We start from the raw sequence: 23869 nt of genomic DNA, 5'->3' as shown, positions 1-23869 counted from the left end.
AAGATCCTGTTTAAATCCCATGAGTTCCTGTTGTGTACTGGTGTGTGCACAAAATAATTTTATCCATCCGTTCTAGGTGTTAATGTAAGAAGTCTGCCCTGCTCTATACTGGCTGCACTAGGGGAAGGTTGTCTAAAATAGCAGAGGTGTTAAAATCCAGACCCCTACTGTCTCCAAAACCAGAAAGATACAGTCTATACTTGCCTATATACCTAATTGTTTTGCCAGTAAGTGAGCACTGACTGGGCTGTATAGATTGATCTCCATACGTGGGGATAAGCTTTGGACTGAGAAGAGTATCAGTAATTCCTGGATGTGTGAGGTAATGCTGGATGTCAGAGCTCTCCTTGGCCCTCATGCAAACTTGGCTTCATTGCCCTTGGAGTGAAATTGCTCCTGTGATCTGGCACGTGGAATTAATCCTGTTTCGTAGTGACGTTTTGCAGTGAGCTGTGCTTTAAACTCCACAGTTCCATGGTAGGAAAAAGGAGGCAAAGACAATACCTACATTCTATTTATCACTAGTATAATTATCCCTAACCAAGGACTTCTGGGACTAAACCCCTTTATTACTCCTTAAATATCTTTTTGTCCGTGCCTTTTTGTGTTTAGCATCAGAAAGCTTTTGAATCCTTGCCCAATTTTAAATCAATATTCTATTGGAATAAGCAGTGAACCTGCAAGTCAAGCTGCCCTCTCTAGCTCAGGACAGATTTACTTTTAGTATTCCAGGTTTGAGCATGCATAAGCCTTTTGTAGCAGGTCTCAGCTGGCTGTGCCATTAATGAACCAGAGATCCAGCCACAGGTGTCATATACTTTCTTGCACCCCTGTGGCAGTAATAGTGGGAACATTTACCACAGATTCCCAAATGAAACCCTAACTCAATTATAGTGTCTAACAACCACCTTCCTATTGATTTCTAGGGGAATGGACTTCATAGTTACCTTATCTGTGTGTGCTGCTAGATCCTCTGATGAGCATATTTACTTAACTGACAGACCTGAGCAATGACTCCAGAGAGGGCTGGAGTTTGGGGCCTGGTATACATTTAATGAAAAATTACATGCTTAGCTTAGAATAATGTTTTTCCTCAGTGGTAAGCAGGAGAATGGTCTTGCTAGGAATTTCCATGTATCATGGCTGGTTTCAGTTCTTACAAGAATATTTTAATAAGCTTTGATCTTTTTGCTTTATTAAATTTGTTTTATGTCCCACAGGGTGGATTTTAAAAAGCCAATAGAATGTGTCATTTTTCATGGGCATTAAAAAAAGTTAATAGGCATTGACTAAGCCACTGCTATGAAAACTCCAGGTGAACATAGAGGAAAACCAGACTTGAGATGGGGCCTCTGTGTCTGCCACAAGCAGATGGGAAACAGGGCTTGTCCTTTGGCATAAAAATTCTGTGTGCACTTCAGCACTTCTCTACATGGATTTCTGCCTGTCAGAGAGGGTATAACATCTGTAAACACTGAATGTTTATTTATTAAGAGCTCAGTCTGGAAAAGCAGAATCAGCCCTTCAGGCCAGAAATCTCCACTTTGAAGCTCTCAAGTGGAAAAAGCCATCTCTGTCTAGATGATTGGGCCCATGTGTGGTGCCCCTCATGATGACTGATGGACGATCACACGGTGCTCTCAGAGGAGCTCACATCTCCCAGTGACAGACCTGGGGTTCTATCCTTCCTGAGCTCACTCCACCCAGGGTTTGCATTCCCAAATGCTCTATACATCCTATCCCAAGTTCTCTCTATAGGAGCTCTCCTGCCAGAGAGGTGCAGTGTCCTTATCAATCAAAATAAGCCAGCAGTTTGTTCCGTGATTCTGGGGGTCAGAAAAAGCCTATAAGTCATTACAAAAATGGTAACTAATTAAGGATGATAGTTTAATTTGCAGTGCAAGATTTGAGTTGCCTTGCAAGTTGGCTCATAGAAAAGTTGTTTTAAAATAAATGTCAATTATTTGGTTTTTCTTTATTTAGCCTAAACCTATTCTGAGAAGTAGTTCAACTACTTTTATTTCTGCGAACATAAAATCTAACAGTTTGCATGCAATACTCTTATATTGGTCCTTACTTTGGTAGCCAATACTAAGAGGAAAATGCTAGGGGTTTTTAAAGAACTTTAAGGTAGATGAGACCTCCAGTAAAAATTGAAATCTATTTTAAAGATCCTGTCGAAAATGTAGTCCTGAATTTAAATTGGTTTGAATCTTTTACAGGATGTTCAAATGCTGAGTTGAAATTCACAGGGGCTGATATTTTCATGGTTTGTTTATCCCCATGATTATGTTATCCAGATCTCTGTATAATCAGGCTCTGAGAATGTGGCTTAGCCTTGAAATCCCTGCTCTTACAAAAGACCCTTTGACTTCCAGAGACTTTTACATAGAGAAAGATAAAAGGACTATGTTCAAAACAAAGTTAATGTTCAAGAGCTCGGTTATCAAAGCGTAATATATGACTAGATTATCATTGAAATGTAAAGCATAGTAGTCCTTTAAATACTTCCACTTTCCCTGTACCTCTTTTTCTACACCTTGAAATTATTTAGTGCTACCTGGAGAATTGCTACCTTTAAAGTTATATACCTAGCTATTTAAATAGCACCCCAAATAGAATTGGTATTGTTTCCTTGCATTTCTGACCCCTAAATACACAAGAATTTTAATCAAGGCTTATAGTATTTAGCATTCTTAGTCCTAATGGAAAAAGAAAATACATAAGTAGGTTCAAGACTTACCTCAATATTTGCAATTCATCCCCAGCAGAAAATTTAAATACATGCTTGAAGGAAGTAATGTGACTCTCATCCTAATTACTCAATCCAGCAAGAAAAATATTTTGGATTACACATACATTTAAATATAACTTTGGTGATCTGTAACTCCCTGATGTTGATTCTTTGTGCAATAATTTTAACAAGTCTTTAAATAGAATTGTAGTTAAAACATTTTTATTCTTGGAGAACTCATATATTTTTCCCCTGAAGGAAGGCATCTAGTCTCCCCTCCTCCTAGGAGAATATAATAGTCTTGATTTACTTATAGAAATCTGGAGGAAAATATTTTAGTGATGGTTCACAATTTACTAATGAAGTTTTACAGAACAGCCTCTAGGAACAGCTAGAAATACATTGATTATATGGCTTCCCTGTGAGAAAACAGTAATTAAAATTATACCACAGATTCTATCAGGACATATTAATATTTAATTAGGCAATAAATGAGCTTGGTACAGGTGTCCAGAGTTGTTGACAGGAGCTTTTTTAATCCGCGTAGTGTTGTCTCTTAAATAGTTACCTCTTTGCTTTTTTCCAGTATGAAGTTACATGCCTAATTAGCAGCGATTAGTATTGCCGTGTTAGAATTATGAGATGAAGTGAAATTCTCTTCTATTTTTCTTCTAGAGGAGCTCATTCTGTGGTCTTGTGTGTCTGGGCTCCTAGGTCATCCTGTTAGGGATCTCCTGATACTGATGCTGCCCTATTGCTTTCTTACAGTAATTTGTTTAGCAATTAGAAAACTGTATTATAGGAACTAACACTGAGTTTTCTCTGATGATGATGTTTGAAAAAACTTTATTAATTTGGCCTCCCCATCAACTACAAGAAGAGAATTCGTATTCTCCTTGTAAGCATGACTCCCTTTAGTGACTTTTTCAAACCTACTGCTGCAAACATGTAATATAATTCTTCCTTCTCTTTCCTGGGTCTAATTTTTTTTTTAAGGGGACTTACATATGTTGCTTACTCCCTGATTTTCTTAGTACCTTTATTTATAAGTACCTTTTCATTCCCATTTCATGGGACTATTCAATAGCACGCATCTAGAAAGAAGTCTTAAGGATTGCTGCTCCTTTATTTGGTCAATTAAGTACATTTACTTCACAACAAGTTTTGATCACTGATTAGAAAGAATGGTATTCCCTAACAGCTGAAAATGGCTAATACTTGTAGATGTCTGTAAAATAGGTGCAGTGCCAAGCTTAACTTAAGTCAAGCTAAGTTTTTATGATCTAAATCTACTGTAGTTCCAAGGGTAAGCATTATAGACTGAAGTACTGTATTTCAGTTATTCTGCATTAATTTTCCACCTTTGTGAATGCACACAGGTCCTTAGAAGCCATGGTACAGAAATGTCAGTTTAGGATACAGATCGAAAGCTGCAATCAGTTCAGATATTTTATTTACCTATGTACTGCTATTTTATTTCATTCTCTTCTCCTCAAATCATTAGCATTGCATCATTTGCATTGTGGTTTTCTGTTCTTGTGATCTCTTACTGAAAAAATTAAGTAATGTTTCAAGGCAATTACTGGACATTTTTCTCATCAGTCAGCTAAAGCAACCATTCATGGATTAGGTGGTTTACTATATCAAAACACCAAGAACCAACAATCATAGATTTGTTTAGTTTGGCAAAGACCCTGAGGATCATCAAGTCCAACCAATAATCCTGAACTGCAAAACCAGATCCAAAAGTGAATGTCTGCATACAGATTCAACTTTCTTTCAAAAGCTGTAAGTTCTACTTCACTTTTCTTTGACGGGTGTAGTTTTTGACCACAATACAGTTTGACAGCAGAAATTTAATCATGTCCTTCTGCTTAGACCTTTATCAGAAAGCTGATAAAATGTGTGCTCACACTGATCGCTAGCAAGAAATTCTTAAAATGTCCTTCAGGGTTTTTTCTCCTTTCTCCCCTTTCCATCCCTCACTTCCCTGTCTCACAGAGAAACTGATATAAAGCTGATGAGAATTTGGATTTGCTTTGAAAGCATCTTTTGTTCAAAGACTAATTTTAACCTTGTGATAGAAATTGCTTTTTGTATTCTGTTGAATGTGATATCTAGTAATTGTTTGTAAAGACAAAGTGCTGTAGGACATAATACATTTTAAAAATTATCATTGTAATTACAGTAGAAGTGTCCTTATAGTCTAATGCCTAGAAAACAAGCCTAGAAAACAAAGATATTAAAAAGAGAAAAAAATTAAATGTTTTAATTTTAAAGCAATATGGCCTTGTATTGTAAAAAGTGTTTTTTTTGTAAAACACTCAAGCAAATATAATTGTTAGCAAAGATCGAATACTTCATTTCCTAATTAAATGTACAACTGAACTAGAAAGTATTTGTAGATTTTGACATAAATATTATAGTTGCTATTCTATTGTTTTGTACTTCTACTCCTAATTTTTATTTCATTCAAATCTCCTAATTTATTATTTTAGCAAGCTTAAGTTTATAATATTGTGACTTTGAGACAAACTGTCATGTCTGAATCAACGAAGTCTGGGGAATAGCTGTTCTTTTAAGCAAGGGCAGCAAACTATTTCTGTTTGACTTAAAGTGGGGAAGGGATTGTTCCACAATTATCCTAAAGTAAAGAGAGTGTTTTTTTGGTTTTTTTTTTTATTTAATACACTGATCTAGTGAGATTATCTAAAGAGCTTGGGATTTTGCTGTCTTCATCAGAAGTTATCGGTACTGATGCCTCCTGTCTGGGAATTGCATTAGTAAGGAAGGTGTGCTGAGCAAGCAGCAGTGATAAAAGCTTAGGTAGAAATGAAGTTTGGTGTCTGTAAATTTTGAAGTTTCTCATGCGTTCTCATGGTTAAATCTTAAAGCACTAATGAGACGGTATAGAAAAACATTATACATGTGGTAACTAAGCCTCTAACTTGTCATTTGTCTTTCACACAATATGAGTGGTTCAGCAGTTTTTCTCCAAAGTCCTGACACATTGCTTTTTCCCTTATGTGGCTGCAGTTTTCTGTGCTAACTTAGTGATTTGGAAAGCCAGCTTACTCGCTGAAGCTGTAGTGTTAAATTGGTTTAATAAACACAAATGTGATAGTTTAATGTTGTAAAAGCATTTATGAGATAATGGTCTATTTTTTAAAAAAAATAGTATGCATAAGTCAGCTTATTCAGTCAAGAAATAGAGTAGGGTATTAAGGAAGATTTGCAAGCAGTGTTTGTGTTCCAGACTTTTGGAATAGAAGTACGGATTTGGGTACTTTCATCTTTGCAAACACAGGACAAGCAGAAATCAAAAGACAGATAAGAATATTTTTAAGGTATCCTTTTCCCCTCTATATCATAATAGATCTTGTATGTAAAAGCTGAAGAAGCACAATTGTAAGGTACAGCAAGGTTCTTTTTCAAAGTGTGCTCTGTAGTAGTAGAGAGATCAGAACACTTATGCTCTGAATCACCAACGTGAATAGGCTGAGGAAGTGATATGTTTTTAAATTCAGTTCTTATTTTGGTGAAGACACTTAAAATAATTATTTTACATCATATTATCACGATGTACTATCTGTCTTCAAGAAAAGGAGAGCAATGAAGAGGAAAGAGAGGGCTAGGTGTAGACTTTATTCACAAAAGCAATGAAAAAAAGGAGGTGTCTTTACGGTACTATATTTTTCATACCTGGTGGTGGAGAGATTACATCAGTTTCTGCATGGTGGAATGTTCGGAGATAAGTTTTTCTGTCAGGGTGGTTTTCATTTTTAAAAAATGCCTCTGTATGCACTGAGAGGAAGAGAAGGAGAGAGTGAGGAAGTGACATAGATGAGGTTGGGAAGGTTTGTGCTTGGGAAGAATAAAGTGTTAGAATAAAGTTAAAGAATAAAACCTATTCCCTCACTAGAAAAATGGTAAATGCAGGTGTTAGAAATTCAACAGGCAGTAATGTGGGCAACATTTTGTGCACTGGAAGGTGCCAGCCAGTGGCTGCATCTCCTTGGGCAGAAATCTTAGGCAAATTTTCTTGCCTTTCTGCATGAGCCAGTAAATCTTCCTATGTTTTGCAAAAACCCTACTCTTCTAGGTAAGGTCTTATTGGAATGGTTTTGTCTTGGTAGAGGTCCTTACTGTGCATTTATCTTCCAGTTCAGCACGAAAAAAGTCTGACTTGGGAAAATTCAGGAGAGCAACTCAGTGCTTTGGGTCTCATAAAAGAAACCCTGCAGAGATGTAGTATGTCTCAGTTCTGATGGAGAGGAGGGGAGGAACAAGTCGGAAAGGTTGTATAGGAACAGCACTCTGTGCAGTGGTATTGTTGCTTCAGGTTTCACTTGCCTTTTGTGGATGGTTAAAACTCCAGAAGGGGTGATACTAGACACAGTCTGGCTAGACAGCTGAGTCACAGAAGAGGCAAATCATCACAAGACCTTGAGTGAGAGTTGGCAGGGAATTACGAGGACATAAGTCTGTGATGCCGTTCGTATCTATGAGGGTGTGCAAACAGCAGTGAGCCAGATTTCCAGAATGCTTTAACTACTGTGATATTAGGCAGAAAAAGGCAAAGTCTCCTCCATGTTTTCACATAGGTGAAATTGTAATAAAGTTCCACTAAGGAACTTTAACTAGGGTATTTAGGGAAAATGGAATCTTGATGTTGGGAGTGATTAAAGTGTTTAGAAAATAAGCTCTAAAAACATATACACATACTAGATTTTGAAGTCTATACAGCCTTTTCAATATAATTTTGAAATCTTGAGGAGAAAAGAACATCATAATTTGGTTAAATAACTGCATTTTTCAGCTACTGTGCTTTGTTATTCATTTAAAGAAGGTGGTGTATTGAACATAGTAAGGTAGGAACTTGAAGGTGGTGTATTGAACATAGTGAGGTAGGAACTTGGAGTTGAGCTGCTTTTTTACATTGCAGTTTATTGTATACTGACTTTAGATATGCTGTTTTGACATACTGGACTAAAATTACCTTAATAAGGTATTTATTTAGATCTCTCCTTCACAAAGAAGCAATTGTGGCTGCTTTGGTGCTCACTTTGACATTTAGTGAACAGCAACCCCAGGAATGTACAGATGCAGACTCCACTTGGCAAGTATAACGCCCTCCTTTCCTAGAAGAAAGAAAGGTCAAGTAAATTAACTTTGTTAGAAATAGTAATCTGCTCATTGTGTTTAATCTTTTTTTCTCATATTAATGAAAAGAAACTGACAATGATCGCTAATTCCTATCTGCTTTCATATGTTAAAGCTGAGAAGTACATTAATAATTTGAAGTATGAAGTGACTTCGATTGACTTTGGGGGTCAACGCTGCAAGGCAAGTTCTCTGCGTCTCTTAGAAGGCCCTCTTAGTGAAGAAAACTCATGCTAACACTTGTTACAGCATGATTAAATATATTTTTAAAATCCAAAGATCTTATTTGAAACCTTAATTGTGCTGCAGCCATTTACATTGCAGAATATCTGTACTTCAGGAGTGAATAGTAGTACAATTGCTTAATATATTAATTAAAGCTACAGTTAATTTATTTTTTTCTATATCCAGAATAAAAATGCCCAGGTGTTCTCTTAAATGACTGTCATGTAAAAGGGGTGATTTTCTCAAACCATTTGTGTTTGTTTAGTCTGTCAGTGCCCCAGGAAAGCCGACACCCTTGTGCCCCACCAGTCTGTGAGTGCCCCATTATGGGGAGCCTTCCTTGAACAGTCACTGGATCAGAGAGCATCTCCACTGACGTGTTCAGGGTCAGACAGCATAAGAGACAGCCCTTCCCGAGGCTCCACAATTGAGTGTATGACCCACTGCCAGCAGCTGCCAGTGCCCTTAAAGAACTCCCACTAACAGTGTACAGAATAACATCCTTTATTAATATAATAGAAGATTGTGACAGGTTAAAGTTCAAAGATTGCTGGTGATAGTATCTGGCTGCAAGATTGTATTCAAAGCAGTATATGGATAAGCTCTAATTCCTAACAAAAGCTAGCTTGAGATAATCAGTGTACATAAAAATGCAGTACATACCCAGTAGACATCCCTGCGGGGGAGAAGACTGCTCCCTTCGATCAATCCCAGAAGCTGTGGTGGAGTCTTCCCTATCTTCTCCCCGTTTTTAACTTACTTTTATACTATTTTTTATGTTTTGGTGGGGCATGTATTTTGTGTGGGAGGTTGGGCATGTTGACCACATTCCATCTGGGGAGGAGCAAGCGCATTTTCTCCCTACAATTTTCCATACAGTTATAACTGTGTAGCTTTCAATTCCTCTCCATATTCTGTTTTATCTGCCCTTAGCATTTACATTAACTGAAATTTTTGTAACTTTCCAGTTTTCTTTAATTTTACCCCTCTTTTCCCCACAGCAACCTTGTTATTTCAAATATTCATTAACATACTTTTAGCTGAAATATTTTGAAAACAAATGGACAGAAAAAGAGTATTTTGAGCTCTGCAAATCAATAGAAACACATCGGAGCTTTGATATGAAAAATCATATGGATTTTTTTTTCTTGGTTCTTTTTTATATTATTATATATCTTTTATTGTATATATATTGTATATATTGTATAGGTACATCAACTGAATAGGCATGAGGTGGTGCAGCTCTTGGGAGACTGATTTTCGTCAACTGGCCTCTTCTTATTTTCTTCTTTTTTTCACTGCCTCCCCCTCACCCCCCCCCTTTTTTTTTTTTTTTTTTTTTTTTGGTTTCTGGGAGACATGATTATGAAATAAAAAGTGAAGTGTTAATGAAGAGCTGTCTTCTTGGTTCCCCTAAAACAATAACTCTGAGAGAGAAGTGAATGGCTTGATTAATTTTTATGTGTCATTAACTTCCATGCCCTCAGATGACAGTGTTAATATTCACAATGTGAATTATTTCTCTGCTGATTGGTTTAGGAGGAACATACAATGGATGTACTTATCCCATGATCTAGCACTGTGCCCAACAACCATTTGGATGCCCTAAAACTTGAAATGCCTCTGCTGTCCTGCTTTCATTGGCCATTATAGACAGCATGATTGTGATTTTACAATACAAAAATCTGCGGCAATTACCAGCTGCAAATGTGGACAGTGTGAAGCAAAACAAAATCCAGAATTACTAGTAAGGTATATACTGATACATTGATACATGCCTAAATAAATTTAGTTGACTAAAAGATGCTGAGTGTCTGGACTTTATCTTTAAAATGTTGTCTCAAATCTCCCGGCCCATTAGACTTAAGTAGTTTAGAATTCAATGATCTGATTGCAGAGTTCAGAGATTATTAGAGTAAATGGGGCCTGATCAATGCCTTGGGTCTTCTTTTCAGTGTGTTAATTAATTAATCAACAGGAACAGAAATATATGTGTAATGCAAATTAACTCAGTCTCAAGTTATTAGAATACCAGAATTGGTTATACACAGAAGAGGGGAATCCAAAAGCAGCAGGATATTAGTGCTTTTATCTGTGTCACACTACTTTCTTTGGTGATGTCCTGAACTAGAGATATTGGCAGGATTAGTTTGATTGTTTCTGTTGTGCTTTCCTGGAGAAATGACTAAGCTTTTGAATCAATGGAAGAAATTCAGTAACTGAAATATTCATGATTCACAGTTGGCCCTTGATTCTATTCGTTGTCAGTCTTTTTCTTCATTTACATTAACCCCCAACCAGGTTCTTTTGCTGTAATCTAGTACCAAATACAGTTTCCCTAATCCCTAAGTCCACATTGAATTGCAATATTTCCCCAGGAAACATTAATTTTATGTGGTATTTTCTGTTATCTTTGCTAATTATTTTTTCAGGGTTGTTTTTTTTTTCCCAAACCTTTGTCTTTTAATGTGGAAAGATATAAGCTTTGTTCTCCCCTAGTTGCTCCTTTTTAGAAGTCTTCTATCTTAGGTCTTCAGAGTACATGAGAGTGCTGTGTTGTTTTTCTCAAGCACCATACATTGTCTCCCGTGGATGAGGGCGTTAGATACTTGATTTGCTTTAGATATTGGAGAAATTCTTCTGTTCCTTTATGTGGACCTCTCCTTTCATGTGCGTTAGGAGACAGACCAACTCATTGCTCAGATCATCTCTCTGTTTAGAACTAATAAAGTTTTTAGGTTCAAACCCTGAAGTATTTCCTGTCAGGCTTCTTGCTTCAGTTCTTTATGGCTTTTTATGCACATGGTAATTTTTATTAACAATAAAAGGGTTGTGTGCATAGTTGGGATGAAAGGAAGAAAACTAGGGTTTCAGAAAAGAAAATGAGTTATCAACACCAGCATTTGGTCACACAATTCCTGTGAACGGGACAAGTCAGTGTTCAATTAAAACTCCAGAAGGTGGTTTGTCACAAACCCCACGAACTGGAGCACAAGGGCTACTTCAGCTGCTCTGCTGTTACCTGCTGTATATGGAGACAGCAATAGCAATTGGCCAGCCACCAGAATTTCCTGTTTTAGTGAAGCAACCTATGGTACTGTGTAAAATTCATTCCTGAGACTAAGGGCCATGGAGTTGGCTAAGCCCAGCCAAGGGATCCTTTGCCTATCTCTTCCCTTGTTCAGCCTTCTCTTAGCCATGGCAGGAGACAGAAGATGAGGAGGTTGGTAAGGCACGTTCTGTGTAGGTATTTCACACATCTCAAAGAGACAATTTTCTATTCTGTCACTTGTGTGGTTTTATTTTGTATGTACACAGACAGATTCCTTGAATCATCACATAAGTTATAAATTCCATTTTGTTTCCATGAACTGTGAGTCTTCCTGTGCCTGGGGCTGTCATGTGCTAACAAGAGACAGGAGGAGTGCCAGAGTGTCAGTCATTACAGACTCTTTCCATCTAGTTTACTCTTAACTAGGAGGGGCAAATGAGGAACTAGATCTTAAATAAGGACAGCATATCCCTCCCGCAAGGAACCAAGACAAAGCAGCCAGGTGGTAATGTTTGGATTTCAAAGCCAGGAAGGATTTTTGGAAGCAGAAACGGCTTGGTCAGGAAAGATAAAGTGATGCACGGACAAATAGGTCTTGTGACACAGAGGCAGTGGGGTGGCAGTGGAAACCTCTTCTTCTTCATTGGAAGAAACTGATGTTTCTGCTTCTGGGGAATGGGAGCGGAAGGTCCCTGAGCACTAAAAGGGATCTCATGAAATCTCAAGGAAAATTCCACTGTGAGGAAGCGTAGGCAGAGAGATGTATGTGTGTTTACTATTTCATATGGTTCTGTGTATCTCTCGTAGTCATTAAAGTGAAGAATGGCTGCTTTTGAGACAGTTTGCAAAGTCTGTTCATTCCCTAATTCAACTTTTTGGAATCCTGGAGAGAGAAGTTGTCACTCAGATGTTGCTTATAATTGAGCTCTGGGAAGGAGTGTCAAAGCTGTGGGGCATCAGCAGCAGTTGCAGGGTCTAAGCCAGGTCTCTCAAGGGAGAAGAGATTGCCTGGAGACCCAAGGCAGATAGGAAAACTTCAGTGTTTTTACATGGAAGCAGACAGAAGCTTTGGGGGAGCCTCATGAGAGGTATAATTTAGGCTGTAGTATCTCAGTCTTTGAATTCTTACCTGTAGTAAAATGACACTGAGTAGAGGAACACCAAGGCTTGCACACAGTGAGATAACAAGCAGTATCATTGGTATCTCCAAGCATTATCTGGCAAGCACATGCGCACGAGCGAGCCACAAAATGGAAGTCAGACCATGGACATCATCATAATTTGCACTAAACCCAGGTGTAATAATTCCAACCAGCAGACAGGCTGTTAGCTCAGGCCTAGTGCCATGCTACAATAGCTGCATAGCTGCTGACTGCTTTGGAGCATGATCAGGGTAACTCCCCACTGCAGCTGCCTGTGTGCACCATGCCTGCAGGACTGGGTCAGACTGCCAGTCACTGGCTGCATGTTTCCTCACAGGGCATCATGGCCCGTGTGCACAAACAGCTTTCTAGGATGGAGTCAGAGCACAAACTGCTCTGAGGCAATGTAAAAGGACTGAAATGCTCAAGGGGATGATGTGGAGCAAACTGATGTAAATGGTTCCTCTGCATAAACTGCAATTTTTGTAATTTATTTAGGGAGCGAGAGGAGTGCATTTTGCCGCACGGTTTTGGTTTGCATAAATTCAGAATGTGTTCTGAATTACTTTTTTCTGAAAATATAACTTAACTGTTGAGAGGGAGGTGAAGGTTTTGTGATGAAAGGAAAATAGTGTAATAGGAAAATGAGGGATTAATGTGGTGTCCATGTTCCAGACTTACCAGGTCTAAAAATAGATAAACTGACAAGATTGCCTTGTATGATTTTACATATGTAAGTGGACATGTAACTACCTATCAATATAAAATATTAGTGCATATTTACTGTATAACAATTAATTCAACTTTATAAGCAAATTAAGATTGCCTCAAATTTACATACAATGTGAAGAAAAGTCCCTTTATCCTCTGTAACTGCAGCATTTGGCAGATTCAGGAATAAATAATCTTTTGTGGCAAGGGTATGCCTTATCAAACATATGCAGATCAGTGCTAATTAATGCTAATTAAGGTTTCCTGTCTATCTAGCTGGAAAAACGTCCAAATGTTATGAAATCCAGTTAGTATGCCTATTACCCTAATTGTTTTATATGGGATGGTTCTTAATTAAAATATGTAAATTTACCTTAATTGCTATATACTAATAGAGGTTCATGTTATCTCACTAAAAATGACAAGATGGTGAGGAGGGGTACTTAAACAAATAATTCTGATACGTTTGTAAATAAATGACCTTTACTCAAAATTATTTTTAATTGGAAATTGGCAAAAGGAACATTTTGCCATCTATGTTTCTCTTTAGTTTTAAATAATGTCAGAATTTATGGTTCTTTGTTAGTATAGATCTGGTGACATTGCAGCTTAATTAAGACTACTAAACAAGTCAACATTTTGTGTATTTAGTGTGTGTTTTAAAATTGTTTGCTAACCTCACACTGACCTTCTGAAATGTCACACTTTACAATATTAATCTTTGTTTTCACTGTTTTTTTGTTTTGTGTTTTGACTTTTATCTCTTTTAATCATTTGGTTTTATTTGTGAAGTTTGATGTACTGGTGTACTTTTGCTGATGCCTGGCCTGTGCCTTTGCAGCAGAGAGGCTGATGAGCTGCATCTCTTTGAGCTTCACCCCTGAGTGTAGGACATGGACTTTGATCACCTTTGGGGGGATAGTTCCCATGTCTGCTGGGACATGACTGAGGCCCACAGGTTTCTACACAAGGTCTTGTGTGCCCTCTGTCCAACCCAGAAGCACTATTTGAACGATATTTTGCATGGCAGTCCATGGAGGTAGAACATTGGCATTTTCTTTATAATTATCATGCCATTTCACACACAGAGCAAACATTTTTCTCCTCTGATATAAAGAATTTAATTGGAGAATCTGCTAATATAGAGAACTGCCCTATAGTTGTAGACTTTGCTCATAATAGCAGTAGCTTTTTAAACAGCTGGTACATTTTAGCTTATATTATGTAGTGTACATCTTCAACATAAACCTCACTTTGCAAAATCCATCTGAAAGTATTTCCTATTTTGCAGGATATTGTAACCAATGTTTCTCCAAGGATTGTGCGTGGAACCACTTCAGGTCCTCTGCATGGCCCAGGCCAAGGCTCTTTTCTAAACATTGAACTGATCAGCGAGAAAACAGCAGCATATTGGTGTAAAAGCATTACTGAACTGAAGGCTGACTTTCCAAATCACGTAAGTGCTATTTAATCATAAAAAAGCAACATACTTACTTGGAATCTCTAGTTTACAAGTTTGTGAAACCCACATATTTAGTATTTATTCAATAGAATGCAGATTGCTTTATTGACATACAAGTACATTGTTAAGAACTAGAAAAGTCCATCCAAATAATATTTATGATAGAAATTCTGTGAAATTGCTGTCATGCGGAGGACAGTCATGATTTTTTAGTTAGGCTGATGGTTACTTTCAAATAGATAATACCAAGGGAAAGAGTTGATCCCAGTGTGGATGCTCAGCAGTTCTGTTGTGAATAATTTTGTATTTAAGGTCATATGTAATTTATAATAAGAATTGTTACTGTGAATTGAATTTGATCATAAAATGAATATATGTTTTATTCATTCTTAATCCAAATGTGAAAGATGCTTATAGTATTTTTGTAAGCAGTTGAGTGCTCTAGATGAAAAAAAAACAATACTTAAAAGTTAACTTCACTGCAAGAGTAGTGAATTGTCTGCAAGAATAGAGTTTTGTTAGAGCCTGTTTGGCTGTGGGGAATATCTGTCTCAAAGGTAATAATCACAGTTGGGAGCAATGACACCAGCTAGCTGGCATAAATGGTTTTCAGCTACTGGTCTTGTGAATAAGGACAGCAAGGTAGAAGGTAATATTCTCCTCAATCATTATCTTGAATGGATAGAACTAGAAATCCCAGACCCTGCCTATCTTCTGTCTTGAAGTTATAACCTCCATTCTTCAGCTATGAGCAAAATAAGTGAACATTCCTGAATGTATTATGACATGAAGATAATCAAGAGGGTTTTTTTTTATTATTCCTGGTGTTTAAATGTGCACATCAGGAAGTATAAAAGTGTTTAAACATTTCATCTTGATGGTAAAAGTGCTGCATGTTTAATGTCCTAATTCCCTTTGAATGGCCTGTGTGTTTCTTTGCTGAGATTCTCGTCACTTTATTTACTGTGACTGAGCTTCATCATAATGAAAGTGTGAACCAGAAGATAATGTCCTAATAATATATATCCTATAATATCCTGATTTTGATTTTAACATCCTTTGTCAAAATTCTTGCATTGCATATTGGATATGGATATTGCATGCAGGCAGACTGTTGGCCATTTCTGCTGTGGGAATGCTGTCCCACTGCAGCCTTCACCAAAAATCCCTCACAGCACTTTATGCTTGAGATCAAACCATTCTCTTCTGTGAGGAAAAGCACTAGCAGCATTTCAAAAGGAAGATTTGAATTTTCTGAAACCTAGCGTTGTGTGTGGGATGAAGAAGTCCCACTCTTCCAGAGTTCCTGGGGTGAACATCTTCTGATCATCCCTCATTATCTGTGAGTTATTACTTTGAGAATGTGAATTCAGTTTCTGCATGTTGGCTGTGGCTGCTACTGTGGCATCTTTGAGGTTGGTAATGCCTGTGTGGGCATAGGAGAAGCAGCACCCAGCAGTAGACCTTGGCATTGCTTACAGGGATTTTTACAACATGCCTGTGAACTCATCTAAGAACTGTCATATAATTATAATGGTAAATTTGTTGCTAACTGAAAACAGAATTTTGTTCACTGAGGAGAAGTCTCTTGGTGCTTATTTTGTGATATTCTGTATAATTACAGCTTGCAAAATTTTCTTCACCCAATTGCTGTTCACTCCTCTAGAAAAGGTTTTTCAACTCTGTTTTATTAAAACCAAAACCAGTTTCTGAGAACTGTTTGCGTGAACTTAATTAACAAGCAAAGAATGACATTTTCTGCTCAAATGAAAGGCCAAACAGATGAGGGCACAAGTGATTACAGTAAAAAAAACTTATATTACTAAGGCAAATTTTAAAAGCAAATCAAAACTTCCACTTAATTACTTTTGCTGTGAAATACAAGTAAGTTAGAGTAAGATTTTTGTTACAGATGAAAAAGGTATGAGCAAAATATACACCTCACTAGAAGATGATCCCACAACAGCTTCTTGATCCTACAAGCTGCCCATAAAGGGCAGCTAAATTCCCCCAGCAGAGGCTGGGATGTAAACTGAATTTTGCAGTGGGTTGTGCAGAAGAGGACCACCAGTGACAGCTGCAAGGGCAATGTCACTTAACTGTGGCATGTTGCCTCTAAAAATCAGGGCCTAGTGTCTCCCTTGTGCTGTCTTCAACCCCTGTAGTGGGTGGCCTCATTCTTTGTCTCTTCTGTCTTCTGGTTCTTCCTTGTAGCTTGCAAATATCTCTGACTGGCACTCTGTCCTTTTCTCTTCTTCTATTACCTTCTCCCTTTGACCCCAAAACCACTTCAAGTGGATGAGGGAAAAACTGCCACCACCAGAAACTTTCTTCAGTGTCACCAGAAGTGAGTAAAATATAGTAAGGGTCCAAGCAGAGGAGAAAGCAGGTGTCTGGATTTTGTATGTTATCTGGTAAGTATTATCAAAGGCTGCTTACTGGGGTCAACCTACCACAGGTGGGAAATGCATAAAGTTGTCAGTTTATGACTAAGCCAAAACTGGGACACGCAGTGGTTGAACTGCTTTAGTTAGTGGGGTAAGAGAGCTAACATTAATGTCACAACAAGTCCCACTTTCATATTTTATTCACCAAGGAGATACCTGATTCTATAGTGTATTGGTGTACTTTTCAGCCAAAACGTGTCTGGAAAAATGACAGAATATGGTACAGCCAAGAAATTTGTTTACCTAGGAAATATAAATTCAGCCAAATAGAGCTCACCTAATGATATAAACAGGAATCAAAACTGTTCAGGAGAAAATGGCTTTTACATTAGCAAACATCTACAAAATTTAGTCATTGGGAAGTGGCTGAGAAAGTTGGAGAAAAAGGTTATAAAGCCTGGGAGAACTTACTGCTAAGATTTTATATTCACATACTTAACAATAGCTACAATCTGGCCATTATCTGTGCTGGGAGCTGTGAATACTGGTGGTGGCAGTATGTCTTGGTGATCTGGCAAAGCAAGGAGCTGTAATCCCTTTAGCATTTGCACTGAGGAGAACAAGCTTGAAAACAGCAAGGTTTGAAAATACTAAAATACTTCTCTGCAGAAAAATGTGTACTGAGGTTTCACTAAGAAGGTGATGAACACAATTGCCAAATAGTCTTTCTACATCTTCCTGTAACTGGTGCCCTGTAGATGATAATAACGTAAGCAAATCAATTAAAAACCTCAATATGCAAATTTGTTTGGATCTGGGAATGTGCACAAGGTCACAGCAGTACAAATAAGGGCTTTGACAGGACACTTCATGAAATAGATTGCCGGGGAAATGTCATTCCCTACCAGACTAAGAGAAGTCCATCACAAACAAGCAGATGTCTGAGAAATTTGTACCTCAAAAAAGAACTGGGATCTTGAAAGAATGAAAAAATATTAAAAAATTTAATACTTTTTAATATTATTTAATGTATTAGTATACTGAAGTCTTAAGAGTAAGTTTTTGGCCTCCTAGCTCAGCACAAATGAGTTTGATCTCCTGCATGACTCTAGAGAATGTACATAGGATACCAGATTGTCAGCTGTGACACTGAATCTGTGATTCAGATATCAGTGTCATGATGCGTTGAATTGAGAAACCTCTTCTGCTAGAAACAGTAAGTACTCATGGACCCCCAAACTAAGCTGAAAACTCTTGTCTTAATGTTTGTTCTGCTGCTTGCAGAATGTTGCTGACACTCTCTCTGACAGTTACTCAGCAGAGAGCAGCTTTTCAAGCCTGAAGCTGTTCAAGATGTATTTTTGTTCAGCTTTTTGTTCAGAATGTCCCAGGAACACCTGTTGGGAGTAGCCATGCTACAGTGTGTGAGAACAGATCACTGGATCCCAGGCTGGTAACTCTCTTCTTTGTAGCACTGGGGAGGTTTTGTTGGCTTTTGATTTTTTGGATTTGTTTGGGGTTTTTTTTTAATCTCCTGGAATGGTGCAGTTAGTTTTCATATTATGGTTTGGTTTTTATTTCCTACCACAGAAGAATGAAATAGGGCTGCCAGTTTTGTTTGGATCTTTGTGGGTTCTTGGTTTGATTTTTTTTTTTTTAATTTAAGTAACAAATGCAGATTTGGTTTAATTCCACCCTGTGAGGATAGAAAAAGATAGAGGGCTACAGAGGAAGATGAATACAATCTTAACAGGCTTATATGAGTGCATTGCTCCTACAGATAAATTTTGGTGCAGAAACATGCAATGTTCAAAGAGATGAAGTTACAAGTTCAATAGAATTAGACTTTCAACAGTTATTTGGATATTTTGCACGTAGAGGTTTAATTGGTTTGCCAGTGTGATTCCTGAAGTGGTGTCCTAAATATCAATCTTGTGTTGGACCAGCTCAGGTTTTAAAAACGGGTTTCATCTACAGACTGGGAACAACATTTAACTACTTATATAAAGCTTTTTCCTCTCTAAGTCTGCACTAATAGTACATTCTTTGATCTGGTTACTGGGAGGAATTGACCAGAATATCTAAAATTACTGTAGATCTCCTTCGACGCTTAAAATTAAGGGACATTAGGTGGAAAACTTTTTAAGATACAAATGACTCATAGGCTTCATAGCTTTAGTGTGAGAAGGTCAAAGTTGGATTTATCACTAGAGGTATTAGGAATAATTTGTTTAGTTTTGCAGGTATTATTATAGCTTTTGCTTTTAATGGATATTTAGAGGCCTGTGGGATGTTGTACAGAGTGTTTGCATTTTGAGATACCAGTCACGGACTTGCTTCAGGTTATCAAAAGCAATAGTTTCATTCTTCCTAGGCCTAGTATAGATAGTTTTACCTTTCCATCACAGAGAAATGATACTTCATACTCCAGATACCTATTAAGTTGTATCTCCATCTGATAAACCTTATGCGTCTTGACAAGCTCCATATCTACAGTCTTCTACACAATCAGGTAGGGCCATGCCCATGTGGATCTCACTTGGTTCCAACATCAACCAGTGCAGACTCACCTTAATGAGAAGGGTATGTGCTGTGCATTCTCAGGCTTATCTGAGGACTTCACTGAAAGTCCAGATGCTTCTCCACGTGAACTGAAAAGGACAGAGCAAAAGGGGAGAGAACCACAAGCTGGGCTGCCTGGAAGCCTGCACACTCCCAGAAGTGCAGAACAGCTACCTGGGTTACTTTATCTGAATTTCAGGCCCACAAATCACGTTAAAAAAGCTCCAGAAGTTGTTATTGCTGCAGCTTAAACTTCCCAAAGCCAGCCGTCATGGATGCTTGGTAGGAGGTGAAAAAACCCACACAGCAGTTGTTAAATTCACCATATGGAAAAGATCCCTTTCACTACAGAAAACTGGCAGAAGTCCCATTCCCTTAACATCAGAGGAAATCCTAGCTGAAAAGGGAAGGTGAGGTTGGAATAAGGCACTCAAACTGATTGCTTTGTCCAAGAACTAAATCACTTAGCCCTAGAGAGTGTGGAGCACAAGAGTGGCCATAACTTCTCCATTTCCAATGACTACTGTGGTGGGTAGAAAGGAAGAGATCTCTGAGCACATGACCACATTTCCTTTTTCTCTTTGTCGTTTGCCACAAGGAAAAGGGAAGATGAGAAGCAGTAAAGAAAAATACTTCCTAGACAAGAGAAAGAGAAAAGTTGCCCCCAAAGAACCAGCAGACACATTGACAACATACCTCTACTTGTTCCAAGGAAGCTTCCACTTTACCCCCATCCTGAGGGTTTCTCCATTGCTCCTGATCCTGGTTCTGCTCTTTGTGAGCCAGCAGGATGCGTTTTTCCCATGTTCAGTGAAAGGAGGAATTCAGCAAGAAGTCTGATTTACACAGTGAACAAAACCACAACACATAAAAACTGCTTAAGCCTCACATGACCCGAATATTAATAGAGATGGGTCTGAGCTAAAAAATACGGTGGTGTAAATTTTCACTCCTTGAGGCTTAGGTGTTAGTAAAAAAAAAGAGAAAATACAGGAAAATTCTCATCTGTCATCTCATCTACCAGCATGTTTTGATAGTCATGTTGGCTATGGCCAACCTGCTTCAGCCTTGAAAAATGACGTGGAGTCAATGTAAAATCTCTTTTCTGGGAGAGATCTGGGGAACTACAGGTTTAAACTCTTTTATCCTTGTATGCAAATTGATAAAAGCTGTTCTAAAAAGTAGAACTAGTAGAAAGAAAACAAACAAAAGCGTAAAGAGCTCCCTTTGTAGTATGTTATGCCTTAAAAAAAAAAAAAAAAAAAGTTCTTTGAGGACATCAAGAAAAATTCAAGTGATAAAAGTGAGCTTAGGTTTCCAGAAGTATTTGGTAGGGTTCTTCCCTGAAAAATATGAAAGAAATTAAGCTATCAGAAGATTAGAGGAGGAAACCTACATGAATAAATAGACAGTTAAACATAGGAAACAATGTTAAGGAATAACTAATCAATTTTCACAATGTATAGAGAGCTGCAGGAAAATTATTTAGAGATCTGTACTGTGTTCTGTGCTATTTAAAATGTTTATTAACAATCTGGTAAAGAGAGAGAATTTTAAGAATGTAAACTTTCTGATAATAGTGTGTAATGTAGGGAGATAAAGATGAGAGCTGACAAAAAGGTTTGTAAAGAATCTTGCACTACCGAGTGACTGGCCAATGAACTGCCGGGGGGGGAAAAATGAAAGTTGTATGCAGGTGGGATAAACCAATGATGCATTTATATGTACAGTGAGTGATTGTAAGCTAACTATACTGGGCTTACAGTAAGAGAGCACTGTGAAAATCTCAGCTTAATGCTGAATAACATTGAAATAAAACTTACCAAACACAGAATTTCTAGGAAAGGAAGAAAACAAAGCAAAACCCACCAGTATGTCAGCATGTTGGTTTTTTTTTCCCTTCACATTTTGAGTATGCTTTGTGGTTCAGATCTTTCTGGATTGGAACCAGAAGGGTGATAGGTGGAAATGAGTGATAGGAGATTCTTCACCACGTCTCAGCAGCTGTGGAGCTCATACTCACGGGGCATTGCCAGTCCCAGGCTGAGAAAAACCTACTGGAAAAATGATCTGAAAGCATCACCTCTGACTCAGGGAATCCCTGTGCCACAGATTTCTTAAAAGCTGGGAAAGTTTTTTAGAGAAATACTACGGTGAGCTTGCCCTGGGGAGCTGCTGCTGGTGCATATGGGAGAAGGGGGACTGAGCTGCATAACCCATTCCTGGGGATTTACACTGTCAGTGCACAAAGAGGAGCTCTTAAGTTTGCACCCAGCATCAGAAACCCTCTCTGCCTCCCAGTCCTCTCTCAACCTTTGGACCATTGTTCCTGTATTACATTTTGACAACCTGATTAACATGTAACTACATTACTTGAACTGAAGGTGAGATATAGATATATTTTGTACTAGTTAGTCTGAAATGATGTGCTAAGGGGTTTGTAATTCAAATGCTACTTTCAATTTACTAAGATTTGCTGTATTTCCAGAGGGTCACCTCAGACAATTTTACATACAGTAATACAAGAAAATCTGCTAAAATTTCAACCAGAGACAGTATCTGATCATGCATGTTCAAATGACCGTGCAGTATATGTCATAATGTTTGATCCCAGCTGCACAGTATTCACACTGGGTTTTGTTTTCATTCTAAACTTTTCAAAAATATGGTTATTAATCTGGCAAAGAAGTGGGAACATATACTCTTGCCATCAATTTGAGGGAATTTTATTTTAGGAAAGCACATATCTCTTGCTGGAAACCACAATTTGTAACTGAAAATAGGACCACATGGTAAATTCAGTGAGATTTTTACAATCAATTTATGATTCAGATGTACATGTTTGGGGTGACAAATTAGGACTTCGAGGAAAAATGTGAGAAGGTCTTTTATGTTTTGCACTTGGAAACAACTGCTTTCTTGAGAAACCTGTCAAACTAGTTTAGTGCAGAACTGTACTTTCTTCCTGTGCATGTTATAAAGCCATGACTTATTTTGTTTGTTTTACAATCACAGCTAAGGTTTGAAAAATAGTAGTAGTTCAGTAAGGTAGAAGACTATTTGTACATATGCTAAGAATATTCTTTTGATTTAAAAAGTGATTTATTGATCCCTGGAAAAAAAAGAACAATTTTCACAGTTCTCTGTGGACTGTGAACACATCTTTAAAACTTTAGCCTTGGGGTAAGAAGTAGGAGAAAATTAAAGCAGTTTCTGAAATATTTCACCAACCATCTCTTAGAAAATGACCCAATCTGCTTGATTATTGGAAAAGACAAACTCCTTAATGGCTAGCATCAGCTGAAGCTGCTTCAGGATGTGCTTTGGCAGTTGCTGCTAAAAATTTCTTTTCTGCAGAGATATGTGAGTGGTCATTAAGTAGGAGTATTGATAAAGGAAATGCCCTAAACATAAAGACAGTATGATTAAAAAGATATTTCTGGAAAGTAATTCTGTTGACAGTGACATGAAGAGTTGTATATTTCTGTTCATCTTATTAAAGTGTGAACATGCAGACTATTATTTAGAGGGAAGAGACAATCTCTTAAAAATCCCAACTGTTTTCTCAGTTTGGTGAGTTACTGTGCGTACAATGGAGTGCTTCAAAATGATCTGTGTGATCTGGTTGGGTATCAGGACTGTAGATTGTAGAAATGTCCTCCATAAACTGCAACAAAGGAAATGGCATCATGCGTTAAACCCCCTGTATGCTCAGATATCCATCTCGCCCCCTCAATCTGTGCTTAAAATAGCAATAACAACCTTGGTGCAGGGCATTTCCTGGTGATTAATAACTGGCCAGGGTTAATGGCCCTCAGCAGTGCCTCAGGCCATCAACTCCTCCCAGCCAGTCATTACTCCCTGGGAAATGCCCTTTTCTGGGTAGTTATTGTTTTATTATTAAGATGTAGATGCCATTGGATGGAGATGAAATGACCTTGTGGTAATCTTACAAAATGAATGTTAAAAATGAAATAAAGGCAAAATTTTAAAATTATTAAGAGTCAACAATCCATCAAAATTAAAATCTAAAGTTTGTAAAAATGACAAAATTCTGCTAGTGAGAATACCTGTGCAAAATATATCCCCTATATACGTCTTCCTAATTTCCATTTCATGTTTGTCATAGGCAATTGGCTAAATTATAGAATTTGATCTTTTAAAATGCACAGTACCTTTGACATTCTTTTTACTGTCTGTGATACTATTTTAGTCTTTTATGAAGCAGTAAGCATATGTAATTTAGATAATTCTGCTTTTTCATCTTCTATATTACAATATTTTTATTGCAATAATAATAGGAAAGTGAATGTATTCCTGATCAAAGTAGTAAGTATATGCTGTTCCTGTAGCCCATATTCTCTATATTCTGTGATGTGGTTTACATTTTAGGCATTCTCCTAGAGCTCTAATGAAGAAAAATATGAAGGC

At 37.6% G+C, this 23869-nt stretch overlaps 1 protein-coding gene across 3 annotated transcripts in view; it reads left to right on the top strand.

Annotated features, from left to right (window-relative positions):
* DPYD (dihydropyrimidine dehydrogenase) overlaps positions 1-23869 on the top strand; it is a 333817-nt gene that overhangs the window by 187937 nt on the left and 122011 nt on the right. For all 3 annotated transcript variants that reach the window (XM_083867303.1, XM_083867305.1, XM_083867304.1), the window contains one exon: positions 14319-14483. In XM_083867303.1, the coding sequence (XP_083723429.1) occupies positions 14319-14483 (165 nt within the window). The remainder of the gene's footprint in view (positions 1-14318; positions 14484-23869) is intronic.

The sequence above is a fragment of the Zosterops lateralis genome (genome assembly GCF_965231275.1).
Source record: "Zosterops lateralis genome assembly, chromosome: 9".
NCBI classification, from domain to species: domain Eukaryota; kingdom Metazoa; phylum Chordata; class Aves; order Passeriformes; family Zosteropidae; genus Zosterops; species Zosterops lateralis.
This window is presented reverse-complemented; position numbering and strand designations above follow the sequence as displayed.